Raw genomic sequence first — 20090 nt, 5'->3', positions numbered from 1 at the left:
GCGCGTTGAACGCGGTGAATGCGGATTAAGGCGCAGCCTTTTCCTTTGCTCACCTCCGCCCCCCCCTAATACGCCGTAGGTCCTGTGTCAGCGCCGCACTCTGATCCAGTGGCTGAGGGGGGGGAGTGTGACCGTATTTTTGCGTCGGGGGCGCCTGGGCTTGTTCCACCGACTGTCTTCTCTTTTGACTGACCGTCGTAGTCCGGTCTTCCTTGGAGGCTCGTCTATCCTCGGTACCTCTCGTTTCCCGTCTTTTGGCGATGGTTGGCCCCCTTAATCATAGCATTGTTTATGACGGAACTCCGCGTTATGCATATAAGCGGGTTTGCCAAGACTTTTTGTCGACAGGTACCGGCTTTTAATCTCCCAGGGTTATTCAACGATTCCCCGCTCTAAAAACCCCCGGAAAAAAAGCCTATTGGCGTTGGTCCTTTTTTTCTTTCTCTGGGGTCTGGAATTACCTCTGTGGCGCGGGCAGGGCTATGGCGAGCCGTCCATCGCGCGGCTTAAGTGACTCGTGAGACCTGCAGGTGGCGCTCCCGACGGATCGTCCCCCTGCAGTGGGGAAAAATTGCCGACAATATTAAACCGTCCCTGACATCATTCTACCTACTTTGACAGGCGTTGATGTTTTGCAACCCCCGTTATTGGAGTTACGTCCCCCAAATATGGCCACACATAGTGGACATATTATGCGCCTGACTGGCGGATAACCCGGCGCTTTGCGTCGGGCTTTTCATGCATGCAATCCTCATTTTTTTTTCTATGCGGCTGTACGGCGCTACCATGAAAAGTTTACCTTCAATTGGCCCAAAGCCCCATGAATACTCGGTAGCTTCGGTTATCTTGCCCAAACCCCCCGTGGCTCCGCTTCGCGGAGGGTATGCAGTCCTCATTTTCGTCTTCAAGCGAGCTTACGCGGCCCTACGGCGCTACCATGAAAAGTTTACCTTCAATTGGCCAATCGCGGAAGCAATGGGGCGGTGAATACTTGATAGCTTCGGTTTCCTTGGGGGCCAGCCCCCAAACCCCCGTGGCTCCGCTTCGCGGAGGGTATGCAGTCCTCATTTTCGTCTTTCGGCCAGTTTATGTCGCCCAATAACTTCAATTGTGTAATCCATCAGTTCTTGCACGATCTAGAAGGGCGGATCTTAAAGTTCCAGATGCAAAAGATTTAGCCACATGTTCTCCCATCGGTTGTGTCCCACTATTACTACGATAATTGAGTAACATAGGGCCACAGGCTCATTCAATGGCAGCCAGATCGCTTCAGATTGACTCGTTGATGAGCCGCCGAGGTCTTTTTTCATTCTGTGCTGACTGTTTTGACTTTCGAGGGCGGGTGCTCCCGTAGCTCCGCTGCACGGAGATCTTCAATGTTAATCTCGTATGATGCGGAACGTCTTCACAATTAAACCCTTGCCCGTATTATTCGACTCAATGTTCTCGAATTTCGGTATTTGAAACCTCGTTTACGAGATAGTCCGCTCTCTAGACTTTAATTATTTCAGATCACTAGGTGATTTAACGATAGCCATCGATCTCCGATGCTCCGCTTCGCGGGAATGGCTCCTAACTAAAAAAATAGTTCCGGTTTGACTCTTCAATGCCAATTGCTATCGACGATTACCCACCAAAGAGTCCAGGGTAGACCTTTTTGCACAGTTACAGCCATTTTAATACCGGTAGATCATTGTAATAAATGAAAATATTCAAAAAAAAAGAGGATCATTACAATGTGAACACTGGTACCATGGGCAACACTCACTCCTTCGGTACCATATGTTGCTTGTAGTCTCAGAGCTTCCAAAGGGATGGAGCATTGCGCAACACTACGCGAGCATACCGTTGATGAAGTTCCATTGCCTTAGTAGGACAGCTCAAGGCATTGTAGTATCATAACGCATGATTATTTGTTAAAAGGTGATACCGTAATCATGCTGAGATTGAGAAAATCCTTTATGTAACTAATTTTGAGAACGGAAAGGATGGAAAATGCCGCATCGTAACGAATTGGATGAGCCTCTTAGAGGTGTTCAGTCTATTAAACCTCTTCCCGATTGGTATTATTACTCGAGGCGTTTCTCACAAATACGATCGATCACTCGCTATTTAATAATATATTACTACTATCGGCACGATCGATACTGCGCATGTCTTCTATAAAGAGGTTTGTTGGTAGAGCTCCGATGGCGCACAGGCCAAGTGCTGTCCAATTGAAGTATTCCCCGATCCGGTATTCCCTTCGCCTACCTACTAATGGCATCTCTCCATCCAGCATATTTTCAAGAAGCGAACAAACCCAAAGAACTCTGGGTCGTTTCTTGACAGGCTGCCATATATGCATTTTGCATGTAGCCTGCCTGCAATAGGTCATGCATGTCTTACACTTCCCCTAGCGGTTTAGCGCGAGCCGCACGGTACCTTCACGCCGACATGAGAAAGAAAGAGACAAAGAAGAGCCCAAAATGCCCCCCAGGCAGCTCGCTGGAATGGTCTCGCTGGAATGGTTACGAGACACGAGAGTGAAGCGGTTAAGAAGATACGAGGACCCCACCCCCAAAGCGTGAACACAAAAGACACCGTCTCGTTCGTCGCGAAAATAACCGGCGGAACGAGCGGAGGGCACGTTTGTTTGCTACACCATATAGCTAAGAAGACCTAAGCATTAGGTAATTGAGACACAACAGCAGGACTCCGTCCCTGTCATATATATATACACTATACTTGAGCACTTGAAGAAGCCTGTTGAATACATATCGAAGAGCTCTTCTCCGCTGAATTAGAACCAAGTAATAAAAATGGCGGTAGCTTCTTCAAACGCAATGCGAACGAGCAAGCGCGCCGTATACAGTCGAACCGGCTGTCAACATTGTAAACAAGTGCGCCAGAAGTGCGATGAAAAAAAGCCTTCGTGTAGCGCATGTCTTCATCAGCATCGAGAATGCGTCTATGAGCAGAACATTGTAATGTGGACGCCGGACCGGCTCAAAAGAAAGACCCCCAAGCGCATGTTTGGGGCCTCGACCTCGTCGCGAAGCCGGTTCCTGGCTCCGCCTCCCCGAACCGACCTGGGGGGCGGAGGGTTCCTTTACAGTCCTTCCAGGGGAGTCTCGAGTGCCGTGAACAGCCCCGGGATAAGCGCTGTAAACAGTGTGTCCAACAGCCCCAACAGCTCGTCTGTGGCCCTGCCATTTGCTCATTCGAGCCCGGCGTCTTTCAGAGATGAATCGTCCATATCATCCGAGGACTTCCTGAATCAGCAGCAAAACTACAATTGGGGCATCTCACCGCAGCTAGAGGGGCAGGATGTCGATTTCAATATATTCGACCTCAGCCCCGACGCCGCAGTAGTGGGCAACTTGTCACTGGATCTCCCCTCGCCCGCCCACTCCGACATACTGTCGCCAGTATCGGACGAGGTCCTCTTCAAAGTGCCTCAGTGGACCGACATGGCCTCTGTAGACGAGTGGTCTCGCGTCATGCGCGCGTACCGCCCTTCGTCCTTCACAACGGAACAAGACCTCCAGCGGTTCCTGCAGGTGACGTTCCTGCGTACTAAATGCACCTTCAACTATCCGCTTGCCAATGATGACAAAAATCCACTGTGGGAGCTCATTGCCGAGGAGATTGACAGGTTCGACTTTTTGAAGTTCGCCGTGCTAACGGTGTCGTCAAATGTGCTTGAGATATTCTGCAAATGCGACGACTGGATGCCGTATCGTAAGAAGTATATGGACTTGTGCATGCAGAGCCTTATCATGAAGATCGCCTCATATCGCGAAAATGACGAAATCATAGCGCTGCTAGCGACGGTGATGATACTTTATTCGGACCGCTCAGCGACATCATCCAATAAATGGCGGCTTCATCTCAAGGGTGGGCTCGAACTGCTCAAAGCTGCGTCCCAGTCGGCCATACGGAACCCGCTGTTTGCGACACTAAGAACATGGTTCGCCGTGGCCGAGACATACGCATGGATGTCGTCGCCCGGCGGTGGCACCATTGATTCCAACGATACAGCACTTCTTGACGATTCGGCGTTTGCGCACACCGTAGATGGACTAGTAGTGGATGGATACAACACTTTCCGCGGGTACTCTCAGCAGCTGGTGCCCTTCTTCTCTAAGGCTGCTGCTAAGATCGTCCAGCGTAAGTACTGCTCAATGGTGTACGACGACGAGGAAGAAGAAGTTCTAGCGGCTCTCCGCGAGATCGAGCGGCTCGAGTCGCAGCAGTTTCCCTATTTAGCTGTGGACACAAACCGCAATAGCGAGAGCATCAAGCTGTGCATGTGGTACTCACATAGGATTCATTGTTGCAGTTTACGGCTGTTTTACATGGTCAAGCTGCTGGGATGGAAGTTGTCTGATAGTAGAGTGCAGTCTTTGACCAAGCGCACATTGCAGTTGATCCAGGAGATGCCGATGCAGCAGGCTCTGGGAATATCTGTGCACTGGCCGACGTTCATGGCTGGGCGATGCAGCATTACGATTAGCGACCGCGCCGCGGCCGAATCAGCACTCAATCAGATGATCGCTATCGGGCTGTTTGTCGCAAGGAACTCGCTTCACAGGCTGCATAGCTACTGGGATAAGTATGACGACGGTGAATTGGATATAGAGGCCGACGATATGGACTCCACTGCTTATTAATTCGAACTGCGTAAGTTACAGTACCAAGAAAAAGAGAGCAGATGGTTACCAATGATCAACGAACTAAAAAGATGATTACATATAGTATCTGTGTTGCGGAAAGAAGTTTCTGCCGCTGATGTAACGAGATATAGAAGTTTTCAATTAGGGTGACTCGCACTAAATCATTCTAATGATGGTAATAATTAATTGTGTTATACTGACAGATCAACTGATATAGGATTGACAAGCCAAACAGACTTGTAGCTGGTTAATATCAATGGGCCATAATGGTTGATGTAAATTTCATATTAAGGACGTTTGATCGTCTTGCCATATCGTGTAATGCGAAAATTGATACATCAAATAGATTGAATTTGTGGATTGTGATTGCACGGGCTATACAAATTTGAGTAAATGGGCTGTTATTTCTTTATCTGATCGGATGTACCTGACCAATTAACACAGGTTGAGATCAGAGCCCGCGCGCCGCGGCTGTAACAACCTCCCAGTAACACTGTTACAACCTTCCTGTCAAACGTTACAAAGCCATCCCTCCCCGGGGTGTAACAACTGCTGTAACAAGCAGCAGCTGTACTAAGAAACGATGGAAACCAAGATGTGACCAACGTAGTACATATGGAGTTGGCATAATAACTTCCACGAGAGCAGGAGCTGGAATGTCATATTAGTTGATTCAGTGAACCACTTGGTCAAGCAAAATATTGGAAAACATCGAGATTGGTTTAACGGAACTGAACGACATTGCAGTGGCTACTATCACTGAAGCACGCAGCACTTGTTCTACCCAGAAACTTGAGGAATCCAATTAGCTCCAGGTTTCTCTGCGAAGCAGAGCTACGGGGGGTCTGGGGGGCTGGCCCCCCAGGAAGGCATTCGCCGCACTTTCTGCGGCTACACCCGCCGCACGCCGATCAGCCAATCACAGCGTTCCCAATTGAAATTATAGGTCATCGGGCTCAGATGTACGCGTGCCCTGGGCGTAAATCGTGGGCCGAAAAATTTCCCAAAAAAAAAAAATGGCAAGGCGACACCAAAACCTCATTTGAAACGGAGAAGAAAAATCTTTCAATTCGACCTACGAGAGGGTGCAAAAGATGAGTGACAAGAACACTCGAGTTGCTATTGTCAATGCGGACAAGTGCAAGCCGAAGAAGTGCCGACAGGAGTGCAAGAAGTCGTGTCCCGTCGTGAGGACAGGCAAGCTCTGCATCGAGGTGACTCCGGCGTCCAAGATCGCCTTCATCTCGGAGACGCTATGTATCGGATGCGGTATCTGCCCCAAGAAGTGCCCGTTCGGCGCGATCCACATTATCAACCTGCCGACCAATTTGGACTCGGAGGTGACCCACCGTTACTCGGCGAACTCGTTCAAGCTGCATCGTCTGCCGATGCCACGACCGGGCCAGGTGCTGGGTCTCGTGGGAACCAACGGTATTGGCAAGTCTACAGCCCTTAAGATCCTGGCGGGTAACCAGAAGCCGAACCTGGGTCGATACGACGACCCGCCAACCTGGCAGGACATTTTGGTGTACTTCCGGGGCTCTGAGCTGCAGAACTACTTCACGCGAGTCCTGGAGGAGAATATCAAGGCCATTATTAAGCCACAGTACGTGGACAACATCCCCAAGGCCATCAAGGGCCCCAAGAACAAGGTCCATGAGCTTTTGGCTGGTAAGGGCGACCGAAAGGACGTGTTTGACAGCATTATTGATACTCTGCAGCTGCGGCACGTTATGAAGCGAGAGGTGGCCCAGTTGTCTGGTGGTGAGCTGCAGCGATTTGCTATTGGCATGACCTGCGTCCAGAAGGCCGATGTGTACATGTTTGACGAGCCATCGTCGTATCTCGATGTCAAGCAGCGACTTCACGCCGCTAACATGATCCGACAGCTGCTGCACGATACCAACTACGTCATTGTTGTTGAGCACGATTTGTCGGTTCTTGACTACTTGTCCGACTACGTGTGCATTCTGTACGGCATGCCGTCGGTGTACGGTGTCGTCACGCTGCCGTCCTCGGTGCGAGAGGGTATCAACATCTTCCTCGATGGTAACATTCCAAGTGAGAACCTGCGATTCCGAACCGAGTCTCTGCAGTTCCGACTGGCTGATGCCAATGATTTGGTGCCAATTGACCAGTCGCGATCGTTCAAGTACCCCGACATGCGAAAGACCATGGGCGACTTCAAGTTGCACATCAAGGCCGGTGACTTCACCGATTCGGAGATTGTCGTCATGATGGGCGAGAACGGTACCGGTAAGACCACTTTCTGCCGACTTTTGGCTGGTAACTTAACTCCGGACGAGGGTACTGCTGCTCCAAAGCTCAACGTTTCCATGAAGCCGCAGAAGATCGCGCCCAAGTTCCCGGGTACCGTGCGACAGCTGTTCTTCAAGAAGATCCGAGCCGCTTTCTTGCACCCGCAGTTCAACACGGACGTTCTCAAGCCGCTCAAGATTGAGGACATTATTGACCAGGAGGTGCTGCATCTGTCTGGTGGTGAGTTGCAGCGAGTTGCCATCACGCTGGCGCTTGGTGTTCCGGCTGATATTTACGTTATCGACGAGCCATCGGCATACCTCGACTCTGAGCAGCGAATTATTTGTTCCAAGGTCATTCGACGGTTCATTTTGCATGCCAAGAAGACTGCTTTCGTTGTCGAGCACGATTTCATCATGGCCACTTACTTGGCTGATCGTGTCATTGTCTTTGAGGGCGAGCCGTCTGTCAACTCGTATGCTAACACCCCAGAATCCCTTCTCACTGGTTGCAACAAGTTCCTCAAGAACCTTAACGTTACCTTCCGACGAGATCCTGTTTCTTTCCGACCGCGAATCAACAAGCTCAACTCGCAGATGGACCAGGAGCAGAAGTCTTCTGGCAACTACTTCTTCCTCGACACTGTTGAGGCTTAAGATTCAGCGCTTTTTGTTGAGAGGTTTATCTCTTCAGCACTGTTGAGGGTTTGAAAAAGTTATTGTATTTTGAATGATTTGTCACGAAACTGGACTGATTTGTGAAGCGAATCGAACTAATGGTTGTATAATGCCGCACACCCCCCGGAGGGGCGGCACATGGTAATAGATTGATACCGGTAATACAAAAGTCGATGCGAACCTATCTGTGTCAAGCGGGTATTCAGCTAAGAATTGTTCACCCATGATGAGGGTGTTTTTCAGTAGAAAATTTTGGTATATTTGCACCTATTTAGTCCATTATACATCGCATGACTTGTGCGTCTTCTTAAGATCATAATTCGTGATAGAAGCCAATTTTTTAGGCATGAAGAGATGCTAACTCAATAATCTCCGCGAAGCGGAGCCACAGGGGGGTTTGGGGGGATCAGTCCCCCCATTAGTACTGTAATAAAGTGTACATACCCCTTCAATTGACTTGGAGGCCAGCCCCCATAGCTCCGCTTCGCGGAGATTCTTGCAGCAATCAGTGAAATTATTATGTTCAGCCATGAATAGATATTTAGAACACTTTACTAGATAAATCAGTACAGGGTGTAAAAATTAAATTGCTCAGCCACGAAACGGATCATATTAGCCAAAAGCACTTCGGTAGATCCAGGATGGATATTACACCGTATTTCCGTCCCAGCTACCGGTTTTCGACTATGCATAATATTACCATATTACCACGTCTGTCTTTAAGATACAAATCTAGCTTTAGATATAAAGAAGGTGAAGTCAGCTAAAACGCTTACGCTTTGGTACGGCCAGCTATCTGGTAATCCATTATACATCTTATTACCTGTTCTTAAGATCATAAATCATTACAAAAATCCAAAAAAGATTGTCAATTGTATTTCTCTTTCCAGATCCAACTGTTGCCACTTCCATTTGACCAGCTCTCAGCCTTTCAGCCTTGCGGTAGTACTGAAAAAAGACCATTAATTGTACTTCTCTTTCCAGATTTAGCTGTTGCAAATTTCAATCCGGCCTACTTTTTCAACCAGTAGTGCTCTAAAAAGACCAATAATTGGTTGTCATTCCAGATCCAGCTGTTGCAAATTTCAATTCGGCCAGCTTTTTGAGCCTTACGGTAGTACTGAAGACCGTTTTTAGTGGTACTTCTCTTACCAGATCCGGCTGTTGCCAGATTTCCCTTCGGTCAGCTCTTTGAAAAGAGACCATTAGTTATACTTGTCCTTCCAGATCCAGCTGTTGCCAACCTCCGTTCGGCCAGCCTTTTCAGCTTTCCGATAGTACTGAGCAGCCTTATGCTTACTCTTTTTTTGTATGCCAAACCCAGTCAAGTAGCACCACGCCGTCTCCACCATGGCGTCTGGATCGCCCATTTGGGCTGCCGTCTCATAGTACGTCTTCGCGGCTACTGGGTCCTGTACGCACCCCCAACCATACCGGAAGCAATTGCCCAGCTCATAAATGGCCAGCTTAAGCTCGCCCTTTGCCAGACCCCTGCCCCCGGCCTGCTCACTGACCTGATCTAGCAGCGCGCTGTTGGAAGCGGCCATGCGAAGGTATTTGAACCCTTCAGCCTCGTCTTTGTTGCACCCCCAGCCATGCCTTAGCGACAGCCCCAAAAGAACCTGGGCCAGTGGATGGTTAGTATCGTTAGGATCAGCCAGCACCTTGAATCGCTCTGTGGCCTCCTCCAGCTTGCCTCCTTCATGAAAATCAATGGCCTCCTGCATCTGTTCGTCGACCTTCTTCGAGAGCAGATTCTGGGTAGACGGAGAGCGGTACGGAGCCGACTCTTGCCCCGGAGACCTGAGCGCTAGGATCTCTGCTCTCTTCTCCCATTCTTCAGGGTTTTCACTTTGAATTGATAAACTATCCAGCGAAAGCGGACTGTCGTTAAACTCACTGGGTACGTAAGCTGAGGTTCTAACGTCTCTCCTGCTGGTAGAGCGTGACCGCGATCTATGGAAGATGTGTAGCGCGGGAGAGAGCCCTCTTGATCTGGGGGACTCTGGAGACTCGACACCCAACTGGCTGAACGAGCTTTTCGGCGAGGTCGGGGTAGTCGGAGTGGACAGCTCGCCCGACTTCTTGCGCGAGTGGATCTTGAGCCGTTCCAGACCAAACTTACGCGACTTTGAAGGCTCTTCTTGGAGAATCCGGTCCTCGGGAAACTCGATCGGCTCAACCCCTGAGGTCGTTGATCTCACTAGGGTAAACTGGGGCACGTTCTTCGAAGTCATTGGAGAAAACGTCCTCGGTCGTTTCTCGCGTATTTATGGCCACAGACGAGTATGTAGTTGTGGTTCTCGGTTTCACAAGCCGCCTAAGCCACTTAGAATTGAGATGCGTTGCTGCACACTGCCTCCCACCTCCCCCTGAAAATTAAAATACGAACGCCGTGCCTTACGAAATTATGGATCGAACCAACTATTTGAATATGAACTTTTATGGGTTTCCACTGGCTTTAGAGCGTAATGCCAAGCTTTGATAACCTTTGAAGACTTTTCACCTTGGTAAGCGAGTGGATGCGCGTGTGGAACTTGCTGAAACAGATTCATCTTTCGTACGCTCTACCGTTGAGATCTGAGAAGACAAGTCTTATCCGCTAATAGCCATAAATAGACCCGAACTGCGGTATTAATGAGTCAGATCTTGGTTTATTTGATCAGAGCGGCCACGTTCTTGGCGTGTAAATGAACTAAAGGCTACCAAGACGGCTCTTGCAATCTCTTTCGGCACTTCATACATCGGGGCACACCTGGTACAAAATCATTCCGGTAAGGTTGGTGCGTAGACCGAGGGATGTAACAAATAGGTTGGTAGTACGTGGAAATCGTTACAAAGCATCTCATGTTAGAGCTATGCTCTCTCTACCAATAGCAGCTATATATAATGGCTACTAATAATCCATCCGCGTTTGGGTCTCTGGGTTATCCTGGGGGCCAGCCCCCAGACCCCCGTAGCTCCGCTTCGCGGAGGATTGGCTATTCACGCTTGGGTTCTGAGAATCCTGTGGGCCAGCCCCCAGACCCGTTCATTATGAGGCGTATTATATATTTAGTTCCATAATAACCAACCTACTTTTCTGTGGTTGGTTGGACTCCAAATATAATGAATAATAAGAAGATTCCAGCTACCTATGGGCAGCAGACCTCCGCGTAGCGGAGCCACGGGGGTCTGGGGCAGCGCCCCAGGAAAGCGTATACTCTACGCAATTCCTAACGACCGGCTAAGTAATAGTATTTGAAAGAATTAATAGAAAAGGAGGGCAATGGTTATGAGCCGCATAATATGCGGCTCCGCCGCGCCGGAGCTCCGACGCGAATTACCCACCGTGCGGCCAATCACAGCAGAGGTCTTTTTTTCATCCCAAGGGGAATAATTGGAGAAGCAGAGAAGACTCTCGGGGCATAGAGGAATATAAAAAATGAGAAGTGAGTAGCATGGGTAGTTTCGGTTTGAAAGCAGGGAGCTAATCGAGTGCGCTTAGACACTGAGCATATCCGACCGGAGCTTGTGTCGTTTGACGATATTGACTATAGCGACCCAAAGCAGCTGCGAGCTGCGCAGCAGTCGATGATTCGAGAGCAGTGGATCCGAGTCGAGGCTCTGAAAATCTGCCGACACGCTTTGGAGAAGTGCTTCCAGACTCAGGGCGCTAACCAGTACGAGAATTGCAAGGATCTGGCCGGTAAGTCACAAAGAATACGGAGAGAAAGCCAATATGAAGTACTAACTGTACATGTAGAGCGATATCTTGACATGCTTCCAGATCATAAGGTCAAGGGTTACATGGCTTACCAGCGAAACGACCCAACTAAATAATTATGATGCATTTATTTATAGTGAAGAGAAAAGTTGCCAAAAGCGTATTGTAATCTTGGGATGAATCTTGAAGAGTATCATCGATGAGAATATGAGTTGAGATAACCTCTGGAAGGATTAGTGATCAAAATCTGAGTTGAGATAGCCTCCAGAAGGATTAGTGATCAGAGTCGGAGTTGAAATGGCGTTTCGAAGGTTTAGTATCAAGCTTTTTACGTCTTCGAATTGCGGAGTCCTCTTCGTCATCGCTGTCAGCGCTGTCAAACTGCAGTCGGTCGATGGAAGTCGTTCCAGCAGGATTTGACGAGATATCAATGGATTCTTCTTCTTCTTTGGGGCTCTTCTCCAGGCTGTCGGTTGCTACCGATCGCTTCCGTTCGTGACCCTCTGGAGCAACAGATTCCTTGCGTTTCTTTGGCTTGCCATTCTGAACCCCGCATCGTGGGCAGATGTATACAACATGCTGCGGTAGTTCGCCAGGCTGGGCGAGACCATTGTGGTTCCTGCAGTTTTCACAAATGAGTGCATACCGGTTCTTCGGGCTGTACTCGTCCTCACCTGCAATGAGATCAATGATCTTATCGTACCATTGGGGCTGGTAGGGAACTGAATGGACCACTTCCAACCCCGCCTGCGGGATCATCGCTGGTGAGGCTAAGGTCGAGCCTGTCGCCACCGATGTACCCGGACTGTTTCTGCTGACATCATTACTGGAGGGAGACGATAAAGCATCAGGCTTGAGGTTAGGCAATTCCGGTTTGAATTCGCCCGAAAGACCCACTGGCGGCGTGAATTGGCCACTCCCACTGGTTCCAGCACTACCCAAGCTTGGAGATCCACGATTCGAACCTTGTCGCTGGGGAGGAGGGGAATTCGGCCCCTGTCGCTGGGGCGGATGGACTACTCTTGGCTTGGAATTGACGTCAAACCGGTTGATCAACGCCTGTGTCGAGTAGAAATTCGTCTTGCGCTTGAGTTCTTCAATCTTGTCCGATTGTTCTGCCTTTAGCTTCTTAAGATGCTCCTCGTTCGAGCTTATCAGCCAATTGAAGAACGCAGTGACCACTCGTCTCACCAAGTAGATCGCCACGGGAATGAGGAAAAAGCCAATTAACCGGCCACGGGTCTGCGACGGTTTATGGAACAAAATAATTGCCGAATAGATAGTATACAGGAACACTGAGTATAGCGTGAACAGCCCTTTTACCCGCCGGCATCTGATGTTGTAGTTGTATACTTTCTGCTGGCGGAGCGAGATCTTGCTGGCCAGATCCGCCAGCTCCCGCTCGTAGGCTTGAGCATCCGTTTTCTACTCCTATTAGCTCTTTCTCTATCATGCAACGATGGTTTCATACCTTGCCAAACGGCCAAAACGGCATCCTTCAGCTATCTGTTCAAAGTATAACACGACAGTCCTATGCACTGCCCGATATGGACATAATTAGGATCTCCCAACGTAACCCGTTATAGTGCGCCGACCGCCCACACACTTCCACTTATCTACCGGTATAATCTATCGTACCGGTAAATAGGACGGATAAATTACAGTCAAATAGAAGGCAAATGTTTACTATCCTCCGCGAAGCGGAGCTATGGGGGTTTGGGGGCTGGCCCCCAAGTCAATTGAAGCTATGGAATGTACTTGGGGGGACCAGTCCCCCCAAACCCCCCTGGGGCACCGCTTCGCGGTGGTATGGCAGCGAATTGTCTACTATCCTCCGCGAAGCGGAGCTACGGGGGTTTGGGGGCTGGCCCCCAAGTCAATTGAAGCTATGGAGTGTACTTGGGGGGACCAGTCCCCCCAAACCCCCCTGAGGCACCGCTTCGCGGTGGTATTGGGGCAGCGAAGGCAATTGCTAGGTGGTAATCCAAAACATCAGCAACTTGGCAAATAGCAACAAATATTAATCAATTGAGTGCAATTGAGCTTCATTTCATAGCCAGAATCGGCTGTGGTATGAAGTATACCCGCAGCTGCACACAATTAGGCGTAAATAACAGTCCAACGGACTTAGTTAATCCGACGCGAGGGGAAACGACACGAAGCAAACTGTTTTTCCGATCCGAAACGGTTCAAAAGCCCTCCAAGGGCCCAAGGGTTTGAAGCAATTGAGCAGGAACCCTTGTGGTTTTGAGATCCCAGACCCTATATATGCATGGTCCAGGTCGGCGAGTACCGATTGTCTATACAGTACAGTAGAAAATAGAAACCCCGTAGAATTACCGTTACAGTTATCGTGCATGAGGGCCGCCTCTCCCGGGAAATTTTCACTTTTTGTCAGTTCTCTTGTCTCCGGAAACCCATTCCAATAGAAATAGAAGCTGCCAAAATACTACGACAGAGTAGCCTAGTAACAGTAAGTAGCGCAAATGCGGGCCAATTGTGGTCCGATACACCGCGGGAAAAACAATGGAAAGTGGTCGCCCGGTATAACACCACACGCGCATTCTTTTTTGGCAAAACTCAAACAAAAGCCACCACCACCGTATATTGGCGGTTTTGTGGGATGACGTTATAAATACCCCTCCCCTCCGCCCTTTGCTTTCTCCCTCTTTCTCTTTTTTTTTATTATCCCTCGGTGCTAACCATTTCAATTAGCGATTGCTTAAAATGTCTCTCCAGAACAAATTGTCGATTAAGGACCTTGACCTGAAGGGCAAGCGGGTCTTCATCCGAGTGGGTATGTGTTTTTTAAAGTGGTCAATTGCTCTTTCGTAGATGCTAACGTCGTAGACTTCAACGTTCCATTGGACGGTGCTACCATCACTAACAACCAGCGAATTGTCGCTGCGTTGCCAACTATCAAGTACGCCAAGGAGCAGGGCGCCAAGGCCATCATTCTGGCGTCCCACCTCGGCCGACCAAACGGCGAGCGAGTCGCCAAGTACTCGCTTAAGCCGGTCGCCAGCGAGCTCGAGAAGCAGCTGGGCGATAAGGTTGAGTTCCTCAATGACTGCGTCGGCCCAGAGGTCGAGGCTGCCGTCAATGCGGCCTCCAACGGCCAGATCATCCTCCTGGAGAACCTGCGGTTCCACATTGAGGAGGAGGGCTCCGCCAAGAAGGACGGCCAGAAGGTCAAGGCCGATGCTGCTGACGTGAAGAAGTTCCGAGAGCAGCTCACCAGCCTGGCCGATGTCTACGTAAATGATGCCTTTGGTACCGCCCACCGAGCCCACTCTTCGATGGTTGGTCTCGATGTTAAGCAGCGGGCTGCTGGTTTCCTCATGGCCAAGGAGCTGCAGTACTTTGCCAAGGCTCTCGAGAACCCAGAGCGACCGTTCCTTGCCATTCTCGGTGGTGCCAAGGTCGCTGACAAGATTCAGCTCATTGACAACCTGCTCACCAAGGTGAACCTGCTCATCATTGGCGGTGGTATGGCGTTCACTTTCAAGAAGGTTGTCGAGGGCGTTGAGATTGGCAACTCTCTGTTCGACCAGGAGGGTGCCAAGATCGTCCAGGGTCTTGTTGACAAAGCTAAGAAGAACAATGTTGAGCTCGTTTTCCCAGTTGATTACGTGACTGCTGACAAGTTTGACAAGGATGCCAATGTTGGCACTGCCACCGACTCCAACGGCATTCCAGCTGGCTGGCAGGGTCTTGACTGCGGTCCAAAGTCCATTGAGCTCTACAAGAAGGCCATTGCCTCGGCCAAGACCATTGTCTGGAACGGTCCACCAGGTGTCTTTGAGTTTGACAAGTTTGCCAACGGTACCAAGGAGACCTTGGACGCCTGTGTCAAGGCTGCTGCCAATGGCGCTACCGTCATTATTGGCGGTGGTGACACTGCTACTGTTGCTAAGAAGTTTGGTGCTGAGGACAAGCTTTCCCACGTTTCTACTGGTGGTGGCGCCTCTCTTGAGCTTTTGGAGGGTAAGGAGTTGCCAGGTGTGACTGCTCTTTCCCAGAAGTAATGACTTGGACAAAAAGAAAAACTCCCATATATATATAAAGTATGGTAACTTATTTATAAATGATTGGCGATTATTAGCTACTTATCCACGGATTGAATTGCCCTGGCGATATGTATGTTGTAGAGGTTCTATTTCCGCCATTGTCGGTGGAGACTGTGGATTACTGGCGGGCTACATTTGTGGCTCAGAATGATGATAAGCACTTAATTCTCGCAGACTAACTATGATTGCATAGTGTTACCAATTGAGGTCCTATGAAGTAAATGTCAACGTGAATTAAGAACATATGCCGGGGAGTAATTGCCAACGAGAAGGGTTGATGATATGGTAATCAAACAAACAGGGCGTGATCGGTTCAATCTGTGTTACAGCAGTCAAATGGAAAGCAAATTTGCACGCTGATTTTAAAAATTAGGGTCTAATGTCTCCAGCGGTATTCAATGCACCAGTGGTAAGATCAGTGTGACGATTAAAGGCGGATATCTCATATGCTGAATATTTGCTCGTATTCTAAAACAGAAGGCTCTGATGATGCTAACGGCTTTCACTACAATTAGAGTGCATCTAGTCCGTAGTAGATATTCACCATTGACGGCTAGGAAAATTGATGCGATAGAGCTCTATCTCCTCCTCATACAATATTAGAGATATAACCTAGTCTGGCTCAAATTATTCAAGGAATGCCCAGGGCCGAATATTCGGCTTTTGATCAGTGCTAAAATCTGCCACTTAAAGGATGGCATGACTATCCAATTACGAATGGATTCAATTCAATATTTACGGTGGCAGCTTACTGTTCTTTATTTCGTTAGAGCTTGATAGATTCCAACATATTAAAAGGTCTTTTCCTAATTTCCCATCCCATTTGATAACTCAACAGCAAGATATCCCGAAATGTGATTTTTACCAATAGATTTTAATGCTTAGATGTCAACGGCTTAGTTTGCGCAACAATGCACAGAGTTCTATTACGAGGGAGGTTACACGTGTCAGTTATGCTTCAAACTACACCCCTATTTCCTGTTTGAAAGTTTCCAATCATCTTCAGTCAATTGAGCTGCTCCTATGAAGAGCTGTTGGGTTTCAGACAAGAAAGCATCAGGATGTACCTCGACGCATATTACAACAAATGTGGAGACTTATGCATGGTGTTCCCCAAAGAGGTAGACTCCTTGGAACGTGCTTATTACGTGCTGAAGTCTATCGCGGTATTATAAAAAGGCGCATTTCCCGTCTTACATGTACACGCATGCCCATGCATGCATTAATATTGTACTGCATAGGCTCCATCACGAAATTTCATCGATCTCCGCTTTGAACGCCCAATGTTCGACTTTTAGCGCGGCTGAAGCCGCATGAGCCGCACAAATATATGCACGATAACGCACAATTGTTTCATAGATAATGCACATGTTAACTTTTCTAACCGTGCAAAAATGCATTGCAAAAAGCTACAACACTCGCTGTTCCCGCGTTGTCTCCAACCGCGGTACTTGGACGAGCTCTCAGGTGCTTAACTGCTGCCGATCGAACGAGAGACGGTGTTGCCACCTGGATATGGTCGTAGCTGATTGCCGTCACCAGGAATCGAACCTGGGTCTGTTCGGCCACAACGAACTGTACTAACCACTATACTATAACGGCCGGCGAAAATTTCGCTTTTTGGTATTATTTAAAGCCGAAATTTTGACGAAAAATCGCGATTTTTTGACCCCAAAAAGGGGGCCATTATTGAAGTAATTGCTAAGCTTAGATACTGCTAATATAAATATGGCATGCTTATCTATATGTGTATTAAAAATTATGGCTTCATGAAGAATTTTGGCGGTGTTATTCGAGCTGCAAAGTTCCCGGTAATTTGGTAAGTCTAGACCGTGTTACAAGGAGCAACAGTTGAGGTTTGTGTTGCTGTACCATTGCTATTGGTAATTCGTACACAGGAATGACATGCACAACATTCAATGCCCTCAATTCTTTCTCAGTAACCGAAAAGCGAAAGCTTCTCTTGCTATCAGTGAATGAAGAATTGAATTCTGCATTTCGTGATGTACTATGTACTGCATAAGCCTATGAATGAATGAATGAATGAATCGTCTGTATTTCGAGCCCGTTGCGACTGTGTCGCCAAGTTAGGCTTATATATTATAACAAATCAATGAAAGTCAAAAAGCATTTGGTTGATGGGGCCGATTTCCTCAGCGCCGAGGCGCTAATGGCACGAGGGAAAACTTTTTCTTCTAGAGCAAGAACAGGTGGAACATCTTCGATGACACCGCTCCCGCAAAATACCGGGGAAAAGACCTGTGCCAGCCACCCAATTGTGGGAATCCATCTAATATATTAAATCAACATATTTGTCCGCTTCGCAGAGGCTTAAAAATGCTGATATACTATTACTAACTACATAAAGTATACATCACCATTACTACAACTTTCCATGTAATAGCCTGCATGATAAATAAATCTTGCAACTGGTACGCTATGATGCGCATCGTTGATGCTATGTGGTTTCTCCCCGTATTGTCAATTAAATTGAGGGAATCCGCATCATCTTTTGTGGACTGGATATAGGTATCCCAGGCTACTTAATGTTCTGCCATTGATTTATTTTAATTTTTATATTGAGCCGGCTGTTGAAGCCCAATGTTTAGACACAGTCTTCCTTAGCGTTAGCTCAGACTATAATCAAGATATATTATTATTATTATGTTGATGCTATGCGAAGGCTCATTGTTTGTCATACTTTCTGACAATCAAAGTACAGATGTTCAAGTGTTTCAGGCTCAATGTGACACCATACGCAAATCGGTTGACGGTGGAAGAGCGAGTCCAATGCCATGGAAGCTACCGTCCAACGGGAATAGTATGGCGAGTTCCCGAGATGAGGTGGTAGGTAGGGTTGGCTGCATTTTTCGTCTTGGCGTCTTTAACTCTTTCCAAAATATCTGCTGCTGTATTGAATAATTATCCGAGACCCATCCTGCCAACCGGTGTAGCACGTTCGATTTTCCACGCCGATGAAATAACCATCATTTGTCTGACGGGGTCGATATACCTAGCACCAATGTGCTAACGTAGACCCGTTGAAGTTACCTGAAAGAAAAAAAAAACAGTGCGCAATGCCAATTGCATGCATGAGGGATACCGCTTAGATCGGTGTGATGACTGCTTACGCAAAGGCTCATTTTATTGCCAACCAAACTTGCCTACTTTCAATGGAATTGTCACCCGATATATAATTGTCTCTGTCGACTTATATTCCTCGATGTAATCGTAAAATGCAGTTTTTATGACGTATATGATGCTTTTATTGATGGCTATTGGTTCAATTTAGCCGCCCGGCATATCGGAGCTGGGATCCGTCGCACTAACTATCAGGCTCTCACGAAACCAAATGTACCTAACCAATGGCGTCCAGTAAAGATTTTATAACAGATGCGAATATCAGAATTGAATTGAATTGCGACGAATTACTCGCTGCCCGACACTTACCCGGTTGTGACAATGTGAGACACGCGGGGGGTCGCTATGACGTAGAACCGAGCAGGTGGATATATAACGAATATATTTGCCATATCCAACGGTTACGCCAAAATGTTATTACTTACCGAAGCAGACGTTTCTAAGATATTTCGAAACTTGACTGAAGACCAAAGTCAGCGGCTACTGAAAGCGTTGAGAGACTCGCTCACAACGTACACGGCCGAGGCGTCCGCATCCCCGGACTCGGAGAAGCTTCTTCACCAGCCATTGCGAAGCAGCATTGTCACCAAGTACAATGATACCACTTTGTTTATGCCATCCTCTGATACAACTAATACTGGAATCAAGGTTGTCACTTTGCCGGCGAAAGGGGGTGCCGTGGGCGTGATTAACCTGTTCTCGCCAACCGGGGAGCTGCTCGGCTTAGTAGCTGCAACAGAAGTGACTGCCTTCCGAACAGCGCTGGCTACCATGAGTCTTCTCACTCTGTGCACTCATATCTCAGCAAAGAATATTGTAGTTTTTGGTTCTGGAAGACAGGTAGAATGGCATATTCGCCTTGCTTTGCTGCTTCTACCCCATGGTGAAATTGAATCGTTCACTATTGTTAACCGGGGCCGTGAGCGCCTTGATAAACTTGACCAAGAAGTGCTGTCTTCGCTAGTTGACACTTATTCAAATGTGAAGTTTAAGCTCGTTGCCAAGGAGGACAATCCAAATTATGACCCAGAGTTGCGGTCTGCACTAACGAAGAGCGATGCTATTTTCTGTTGCACTCCTTCTACTGAGCCACTGTTCCCGAATTCTTACATTCAAGCCCAGAAGACTCGGTTCATTTCGCTCATTGGGTCATACAAGCCACATATGAAAGAAATTGACACTGAAACTCTTCTTTCTGGTGGAGGAACAATTTTCGTTGACGCTAAAAAGGCATGCTTAGAGGAATCAGGTGAATTGAGAGACGCAAACGCCACTGAGGACCAATTGATTGAAATTGGAGGGCTTTTTGACAAGCAGTCAGATCTCTCTGAATTCTCTAATATTATCTTTAAGTGCGTAGGTATGGGGATTATGGACCTTGTTATCGGGCGAACTTTAACCGAGCTTGCGAAGGAGAACGGCCTAGGAACAAACGTTGACTGGTAAGACAGCGCTGTGTAGATATAGATATAGAATTTACTTGATCTATGGCACTCCAGAGTATCCGCTACCACTAGAGCCATTTTCAATATCACTTGGGTTTTTATTTCTACAACCGATTATAAATAACCCATATATA

The 20090-nt window shown here is 48.0% G+C and overlaps 7 protein-coding genes and 2 non-coding genes across 9 annotated transcripts; 5 read left to right on the top strand and 4 right to left on the bottom strand.

The window, feature by feature from the left end:
* Positions 1–2969: 2969 nt before the first annotated feature.
* TRVA0_002S03620 (uncharacterized protein) lies at positions 2970–4655 on the top strand (the record flags this gene model as incomplete). Its single annotated transcript, XM_076682292.1, has 1 exon — positions 2970–4655. One exon carries the CDS (start codon positions 2970–2972, stop codon positions 4653–4655), a length of 1686 nt encoding a protein of 561 aa, XP_076543538.1.
* Positions 4656–5752: 1097 nt separating this feature from the next.
* Positions 5753–7573, top strand: RLI1 (Fe-S cluster-binding ribosome biosynthesis protein; the record flags this gene model as incomplete). Its single annotated transcript, XM_076682291.1, has 1 exon — positions 5753–7573. One exon carries the CDS (start codon positions 5753–5755, stop codon positions 7571–7573), a length of 1821 nt encoding a protein of 606 aa, XP_076543537.1.
* Positions 7574–8799: 1226 nt separating this feature from the next.
* TRVA0_002S03576 (tetratricopeptide repeat protein) lies at positions 8800–9831 on the bottom strand (the record flags this gene model as incomplete). The annotated part of the gene is made up of 1 exon (XM_076682290.1): positions 8800–9831. The coding sequence occupies one exon, from the start codon at positions 9829–9831 to the stop codon at positions 8800–8802; it is 1032 nt and encodes a 343-aa protein (XP_076543536.1).
* A 1187-nt stretch (positions 9832–11018) lies between these two features.
* TRVA0_002S03554 (uncharacterized protein) lies at positions 11019–11416 on the top strand (the record flags this gene model as incomplete). The annotated part of the gene is made up of 3 exons (XM_076682289.1): positions 11019–11025; positions 11082–11282; positions 11340–11416. The coding sequence occupies 3 exons, from the start codon at positions 11019–11021 to the stop codon at positions 11414–11416; spliced, it is 285 nt and encodes a 94-aa protein (XP_076543535.1).
* A 157-nt stretch (positions 11417–11573) lies between these two features.
* TRVA0_002S03532 (uncharacterized protein) lies at positions 11574–12795 on the bottom strand (the record flags this gene model as incomplete). Its single annotated transcript, XM_076682288.1, has 2 exons — positions 11574–12725; positions 12772–12795. The coding sequence occupies 2 exons, from the start codon at positions 12793–12795 to the stop codon at positions 11574–11576; spliced, it is 1176 nt and encodes a 391-aa protein (XP_076543534.1).
* An 829-nt stretch (positions 12796–13624) lies between these two features.
* Positions 13625–15328, top strand: PGK1 (phosphoglycerate kinase; the record flags this gene model as incomplete). Its single annotated transcript, XM_076682287.1, has 3 exons — positions 13625–13773; positions 14016–14097; positions 14151–15328. The coding sequence occupies exons 2-3, from the start codon at positions 14028–14030 to the stop codon at positions 15326–15328; spliced, it is 1248 nt and encodes a 415-aa protein (XP_076543533.1). The 5' UTR covers positions 13625–13773; positions 14016–14027.
* A 1451-nt stretch (positions 15329–16779) lies between these two features.
* Positions 16780–16898, bottom strand: TRVA0_002S03499. Its single transcript, XR_013062061.1, has one exon. It is a non-coding gene; the product is annotated as a ribosomal RNA (ribosomal RNA).
* Positions 16899–16900: 2 nt separating this feature from the next.
* Positions 16901–16972, bottom strand: tRNA-His(GTG). Its single transcript has one exon. It is a non-coding gene; the product is annotated as a tRNA-His (tRNA).
* A 1950-nt stretch (positions 16973–18922) lies between these two features.
* TRVA0_002S03466 (uncharacterized protein) lies at positions 18923–19957 on the top strand (the record flags this gene model as incomplete). The annotated part of the gene is made up of 1 exon (XM_076682286.1): positions 18923–19957. The coding sequence occupies one exon, from the start codon at positions 18923–18925 to the stop codon at positions 19955–19957; it is 1035 nt and encodes a 344-aa protein (XP_076543532.1).
* Between the last annotated feature and the right edge of the window lie 133 nt (positions 19958–20090).

This window comes from Trichomonascus vanleenenianus (genome assembly GCF_965637985.1).
Source record: "Trichomonascus vanleenenianus strain CLIB 3782 genome assembly, contig: TRVA0_002S, whole genome shotgun sequence".
Lineage (NCBI taxonomy): Eukaryota > Fungi > Ascomycota > Dipodascomycetes > Dipodascales > Trichomonascaceae > Blastobotrys > Blastobotrys vanleenenianus.
The sequence above is the reverse complement of the archived record's forward strand: the minus strand, read 5'-3'. Positions and strand labels throughout refer to the sequence as shown.